Source organism: Gavialis gangeticus, unplaced genomic scaffold (genome assembly GCF_001723915.1).
Source record: "Gavialis gangeticus isolate Ggan-Ray unplaced genomic scaffold, GavGan_comp1, whole genome shotgun sequence".
NCBI classification, from domain to species: Eukaryota; Metazoa; Chordata; order Crocodylia; family Gavialidae; genus Gavialis; species Gavialis gangeticus.
In genome coordinates this window covers 174,453,085-174,460,779 of record NW_017729022.1, presented here as the reverse complement: position 1 = coordinate 174,460,779, position 7,695 = coordinate 174,453,085, and the positions used below count along the sequence as shown (strand labels likewise).

The 7,695-nt window shown below is 41.6% G+C and overlaps 1 protein-coding gene across 1 annotated transcript in view; it reads left to right on the top strand.

Annotated features, from left to right (window-relative positions):
- Positions 1-7,695, top strand: part of PARP1 (poly(ADP-ribose) polymerase 1) — a 92,267-nt gene that overhangs the window by 37,744 nt on the left and 46,828 nt on the right. The window contains exons 5-6 of the mRNA XM_019516547.1: positions 5,072-5,168; positions 6,977-7,093. Of these exons, the coding sequence (XP_019372092.1) occupies positions 5,072-5,168; positions 6,977-7,093 (214 nt within the window). The remainder of the gene's footprint in view (positions 1-5,071; positions 5,169-6,976; positions 7,094-7,695) is intronic.

Here is a 7,695-nt window from a genome sequence, read left to right as displayed (position 1 = left end):
TTTGTGTGTGTCTTTGAAATGTCACTTGTAGACTCAAGCTTTTCCTCATACTACTTGTATTGGCACTGGATTTATGACCCAGATACTTTGTTCTGGGCAGACCCAAACCCTCAGACTGACCACAAACTCTCGGTTTGATTAGTAGGCAAATTTTATTGATACACAGTGATGGAAAAGAATAATGCAAACAGTTCTATAGCTACATTCCTACCTCTCACAGGGTTAAGGTACGTCTGGCAAGTACACAAGCTTCACCCTGAGGTTCTTTCTTGAATGTCAGATGTCAGCAGCCTGGAGGTCGAAGGCTGAGGCGTGTTGTATCTGCCTCCCATCCTCCCTCCAATGGGGTGGGTGAAATGGGCTGGTGGTGTGCCCTCTGTCCATGGTGGCCTCAGGTTCCCCTCTCAAGTACCCTTTGCTGCTCTGAAATCCCTCCTTTTGTATCCTTTCTCCTGTCCATGTTCTGTTCTGTCAGCATGTTCCTTTGTTTTACAAACCCATCACATGCATGCATCCTAATTTGGGTTTTTACCAGTTTCTCCCAATTTGGTCTGTTCTCCAAAACCAGAAATCCCAAGGCTTCTGCAGTTGGGCACCGTGACCTGGCCAACATGGCAGAGTCCCTTACCTCGTTATGAAACAGTGTGGTACATGTCTTCAATTTCCCAACCTGTGCATCTGCTTGCTGCTTGCCTGTGTCAGACACAATGGGCTTTGAAGGAAACTTTATCACAAACAGGCTTTTAGAAATCAGTTAGCCCTTGCTGTTGCCCTGGACCATTGTTCTAATGCAATACATCTACTTTACCTACAAGCCAGTTTCCAAAAGCAAACCTCTAAATACCATTTTGTAGCCAACACTTGTAGCTGGTATTTGGCAATAAGCTTCCAAAGCTTTCCTATCATTCATGGTCTTTGAAACTTGATTGCTACCAGTAGTAAACATGAAGCAAAATTCCATATCTGCTCTGAATGTACCAGGATCAACACAAAATCATTCTTCTTGTGTTGAGTGTGCTCACTGATCCTAACCACTACTTTGGCAGGTGCCGTGAATTCTGTGATAGCTATCAATAAGATGTTTTATCTGCTGATAGTGACAAATGCAGTTGTTTTCTAGTATCCGTAGTTAATGGCTGATAATAGTATGCATCCATTTTATATGCAGAGGGCTGAATGTGTGCATTTAATTGCAGTTTTCAGGTAGGCCAGTGCAGTTTGTTCTGTGCTTACATATATTACTCAGTGTAAACCAGAATGAATCTAGCTTGAATAATATTCAGAGGGTTTGGTCCAGTTTCATGGGTAGAGCTGAAGAAGTTTGACTACGTAAAAAATTTTTCTTGCATACTTTGGCCTTGGTTTCCTGTGTGTGGTTGTTGTTTTGTTTTTTTTTGTTTTTGTTTTTGTTTTTAGTGGTGTTTCTTGAACTCTGAAGGATTTGCAAAGATAGGCCTTGGGCTTGTTTGCCAAGTTACAATAATAAGTAACATGCCAACTGAATTGCAATGGAAAATAGCTTAGTCCCGTGACATAGTGAGCTGTGATCCAGGGTCCTACATTAAGAAAGCATTTAGTCTTGTAATCTTTGCTCCTGCAGCTGTTGGAAAGCAGCAATTATTATATGCATTAAGGAGCCTTGTTCAGTTAAAGGAATCCAGCTGGCCTAGCTACCTTGGCTACAGTCTTCACCTTGCTGCCACCTCTCTCCAGCTGTTCAGCCAGGTGCTCAAGCCAGGGTTCCTCAGTGTTTATCTCTGGCAGAACTGGGGCTGGGACCTGAATTTCAAGTCTTTGCCATTTAAGAGTCTTTAATGCTGCTATCCATATCAGGTGTAAGGCCCTTCATTTCTTTCTTGTCTCTACTTCTGGGATTGTACTGATGAAAAGAGAGGTCTTCAATGCCTACTGAAAGAATTTCGTCTTGTAGGGAGTGCTGATGTTTAAAGTTGAGAGCTACTTTAGTCATATGCCAGAAGACTCTGGTCTATATTATTTCTGAAGACAACTTGCATGTGTTTTAAAAATAAGTGTTCTTAGCCTTAGGACTCTCTTGTTTTTCTATCTCCTCTCTGAGTAGGATTTACTGTTTGCACTCAGTTTTCCTGGAAAAGGGGGGCTGCCTTCTGGATATTGTTATATAGCCTTGGGTTAACTGCATGGATTGTATGAGACATCACAGTAGCAACCTGCAGGAAACAGCACTCAGCCAGAGAACAGGGTTGACTGGTCCATGCCTTGATGAGGGAAATTGCATCTGTGAGGGAAGATGACGCTAGTTGTCCTCATGTTGTTGTCTTTTCATAGCGGCTGCTTGTTTTATTCCCAAGTTGCCTTATAGATTCATAGATTCATAGATTAAGGGTCGGAAGGGACCTAGTAGATCTTCTAGCCCGACCCCCCGCCAGGGCGGGAGAACAACAAAAACCCCAAAAAGAGAAATGGGACTCAAACGAGTCCAGCTAGGTGGGCATCCAGCCTCTTCTTAAAGACCCCCAGGGTAGGGGCCAGCACCACTTCCCTTGGAAGTTGGTTCCAGCTCCTAGCCGCCCTAACGGTGAAGTAGTTTTTGCGGATGTTCAATCTATACCTCCTCTCCAACAGCTTGTGCCCATTTCTCCTTGTTATGCCAGCGGGCGCTAGGGGAAACAGCGTCTCCCCCAAACCCCTCTGGTCCCCCCTAGTGAGTCTATAGACAGTCACCAGGCCTTGAGTCACCTCTCTTAACTTTTCATGTTCCCCTTACAATTATGAACACAACATTGTTGGGAGATGCAGTGAACAGACAAGCGGAGCTGGGTATGCCAGTCCTTTTCGGCATTCCTGAAGTTGAAGTCAATCCAGTAAGCAAAAATCTAGCATATAGGTAAGGAGAAAGCAGCACTTCTGGACAATTGCTTTTTCCTTCTGACACCCATCCTTTTAAGTCTGTCTATACCGAATGTAGTAGTACTGGTTGAATTCCATCTTTTCTCTGTTTTGGAAGAAGGGAGTAGCACTTAGCTGCTGTAGTTCAGGTTCTTTACACAAATCCATTTATGGTTGGGAGATCTGAGAGAGGAAAATACAGCCTGACTTCTAACCTTACCCCAACCTAAATAAGATGATTGAGCATTCACTGGGGATGTGCTAGATTAATTTCTAAGATACAACAAATTGTGCCTGACAGTCTTAGGCCTCTTTCTGTGTTCTTTCCACATGTTAACTTCGGGCAGTTCATGAAAGTGGATGGGACAATCGCAGTGATTGCTGAGTGAGGAGAGGAAAACCTAAAACCCTGTGACTGAGGAGAGAGAGCCAGAAATCTAATTAATTGATGGAAAGTGAATGCAGTGTTTTCATTGCAATGCCTCCCTATGGTATAGCACACCTTGTGCTCTTTTTCTGCTGACTCTAGCTTTGGATTAAAGACTTACTACTACCTAAGGGTGAATCTTAGCTCTCTAAGCCACTTTCCTGCTAAGAGGGAGTCATTTTAGTTATTAGGGCCTGGGTTCAACAGAATGCTTAAGTGTGTGCCTTGAAAGACTTGCTTCATAAAGTCCTTTTGACTAGGGAAATGCTTAGGTTCCAGTTCAGCAAGGCACTTTGCAGTGATGTTACTGATGTTTTGCACAGGTTTGTTACAGGTGACCCAGGGCAGTGAAACACCTGTAGGAGATCACCAGAGGTTCCTGGTTGGTCTCACTTGGGGAAGAGTTTTTTTTATGAGTTTGGGGAAGCCAAGGCTCTATATGTATGCCTTCTCTTTGTACCCAGCCCATCTGTGATGTTAAGTGTTCACAGAGGATTTGAAGGTGAATGTGTAATTTTTCTCAAAGCACAAAGGTGATCTCCAGGACATGGTCCAATTGTTCTACCTTGTTCAGGATCTTTTGAGGTCTGTAATATAAACCCGATCTTCTGTAACAGTGTGGGGGGCATGGCTGAGAGGGAGTGAATGCTTTAAAGCAGGGGTAAGCAATCAGGGTGGATTTGATTTAAATCAAATAAATTAAAATCATGATTTAATTCACACCTTAAATCACTAGTCGGGAAGCCTTGTTTAATCATCATTTTCTACAAAAAGTGCATTCTTTTGTTCGATGTCCTCTATTCATTTAACTTCTTGAAACTTTGCACTTGAGAGAGGTAAGGGCTTACGTCTGTGTACACAAACTTGCAGAGAGCCAATAGGGCTGATGGTAGGTAATCAGGTCTGTTCTCTCTCATCTCCATATACTGCTGTTAACAAGGGTGTTATCTCTGGAGAGACAAATCCAGTTTGAGAACTGAAATGAAGCATTACAGAGATGTTTAATGGGATCTTCTAGACTGAGCACTGAGTCCCATTGCATAAAGTGGTTTTATTTAATTTTACTAATCTACAGAGAAGCCTCTGGGAACCCCATAAGATTGGGCCCCTAATATAGTCCATAGCCTGTTGTGATCTATTTATAAAACTTTTCTAAAAAGGTTACATGAATATATTGTCTCAAATAGTATATAATTAGAAGCTATAATCCCTATTCCATGATGATATCTTTGAGGTTTAACGTACCTTGTATGAAAACTATCTTTATATCTTTAAAAAAGCATCTTAACAAAAAAAACCCAATTAAATTAAAAAAAAAAAATGGATTTAAACAAAAATCTGGGGGGGGGTTAATTAAAAAAAAAAAAAAATCATTGATGTATACACCCTGGTCAGCAGCCTGCAAAGAGATTTGATCCAGCCTGTGGTAATCAGCAGCTTTTGGCAGCATGGGGAATTAGAGGCATATGTCAGCATTTGGTGGCTTGGGGATTTGGTGGTATGGTGGGGTATGGTATTTGACAATCCATGTCCCTATTATGGAAGTTTTAAGAATTGGTTTGATTTAAGTGGTACAGTTTTTTCTGTGTGCACTTCTGCCAGTCTTTCCACCTCTTCAGTGGGGCAAAAGTCAAGGTCTTCCATTGTGGACTCGAAGGAAATGAAAAAACTATCTTTAAAAAGTTCGAGTTTATGTAAAATTGTTGTCAGATCACTGAGCTCCGGTAACTGATGATGAACTTGAATAACCATCCTGTGCATTTATCTCTCCATTAGAAAAAGAAAAGCAGATGAGGTGGATGGGACTGTGACTACAAAAAAGAAACAAAAAAAAGAAAAGGATAAAGAATCCAAACAGGAGAAGCTGCTGAAGGTTTGTTTACTGAGGAATCCCAAATCTTTAAAAACTGTTTTGTTCTTTTTTTTAAAGAGAATTAAACGCTGGTAAAAGGTGCAGACATGTAGAATCCTTTTTGTCACATACCAGACACAGCATAAGCTGCAGAAGTGCTGCCCTGTCCCAGTGAGAGACAATTTCAGCCTGTTTGGTCATTGGCATCTCTGAGATATGAAGGATCTGTTATATGGACCCTTATTCACTAGGTTCAGGGCTGAAGGCAACCTCACTTCACGCAAGTCACTAAAAGGGACTAGGTGGTAACTATTGAGCTGTGCCTGTCTGGATCTGAAGTGGCAATGGAGAAGTCGTCTTTATCTTAGCCCTTTCTGTGCCATAAATGTGGTCTGGCTACAGAAGCCTATGAAGTTTTTCATACGTAAACTTGAACAGAGGCAAGGATTTGAACTAGTTTGAATAGTATATTATACTTGGCTGATTACTTCATATATGTCTGTGACTCATCTGTTCTTTAGTATGAATCTGGATAAATCTTAGCTTTGTAGAATACAGAGGACAGAATTCCTGGTGGAGTGTCAGGAATTTTATAGCTGTTAGAAGTTTGGCGTAGATGCCTTCCAAGAAAATATTACCAGCAGCCTTTTGCCAAAGTCTTAATGGATCTGCAAAAACAGATTACTCAGAAGAAAATTGTGCATCTGCCTTTAAATTATAGTTGAGATGATTTTTTTTTTTTTTCCTGTTTTGCTTCATAGTTCCAGCTTATGTCCTAAGTAGGGTATGGCATTTGACAATCCATGTCCCTATTATGAAAGTTCTAAGAATTGATTTGATTTAATCTGATGCTGAGATTAAAAATCTGGGGATTCCTCAGGCTTTTTAAAGTATGATTAATTCATCTGTCAAAACTGTTAGTACAACTACATTTTAAACCAATTTAATACACCCATCAGCTATTTATTGTGACCTGTGGCATTGGAAAAAATAGTTCTTAGTGTAGATGGATAATGAATACCTGTACGTTATTAGAAATCTCTCTTTGTTGCATGTTCCTTTATCCATTTCTTTCCCCCCTTGACAGAAAACTCCAAAGAAGAGTTTCATTATTGCTCCAGGTGATTGACATGTTTAAGTTACTGCTGTAGATGTGTGAACTTGAAACGAGGACAGTCCAGCTCAGAATGTGTGGGGTCTATTTCCAACATGTGGTCCCAAACACTTCCATTTGTTCATCTATAAAATGGGTTAATACCTGCTCATCATGGTACTTGAAGCTAATGAATTGGTATTTGTGAAATTTGAGAGATCTGTCAAGGAAATGTGCTATAGAATGACAAGCGCCACTCCTTGCCTTATGAAATGCTAGCATAAAGTGATATCTCCTTTCTGTGAGACAGGACACCCTTTGAATCATAATAAAGGTAGCAGTGCAGTATTTCTGGATTCTTGTGTGAAAGAGACACAGTAGTCTCTGCTGTGTGCTTGGCAGCAATGTCAGAAATCCATCTGGGATGTTGCTTCCCTTGACAAGTATGATTTGTTGATGATATTAGCTGTTGATTAATCATTCATGTAAGCAGCTGATTACCTAAGAAAGTAGTTCTTGCTTTGAATTCTGGGGTTACAACTTGCTGAATGTCCCACTTAGGATGGCAGCTCTTGGTAAAGCTGCTGGAACTTAGTGATTTACCTTTTTGCAAGTCATCTGTAATGTGCCATTGCTCAGTAGTATGGTGTATTGAAAGCCTGTCAGTAGCCTGCTGCTTCAGGATGGATCTTGGAAAGCAATTGCAAATATCTAAGCTGCCAGTTTTCGTTAACAGGAACAGACAGAATTGATTTGGAACATCAAAGATGAACTGAGGAAAGCCTGCTCCACCAATGACCTGAAAGAGCTGCTGATAGCCAACAAACAGGAAGTGCCTTCCGGGGAGTCTGCTGTGAGTCGGTTTTATTTTCTTGTAGAATGTTACTGTGCACCTATGTGCCTGCACCTCTGAGTTGTTGATGAGCTTGGCTCAAAACAGCGTAACAAACCAGTTCCTGAAGTCAAAGGTATATTGTAAAATCTCAAATACAGCATCTAACCAGATTGCAAAGCTCAGTTCTTCTCTCATAGCACTCCAGTGAATGCTGCTACTCTACCTGTCTATGCATAGGGGTTGAAATGGTAGGGGTTTAAATTCATCCATTTAAAAAGATGGGGTTTTTTGCAGCACTTCTTAAAGCATCATTAATGCTTCCAGGGGGTTTCTGAGGGGAGCAGATGCTCTGAGTGTCTAGAATCAGTGCACCAGAAGAAACACTTTTCAAGGAAGAGCATTGTGGACTCTTTCCTCCCATCTATATATTATATTCAAGCACAACACCCGTCCTCCTCTGCTCCCTCCAAAGCAGGTCCTTGGCTATCATGTCTTTGCAGGCCTTGCCCCGCCATTCCCTTCCCCCCCTATCACGTGGTGTAATCCAGCCCCTCTCCCTCCTCAGGTCCAGCCAGCTGCCCTCAGCCCTGCATGTGAAGGCTTCCCGTGTGCTGTCTCAC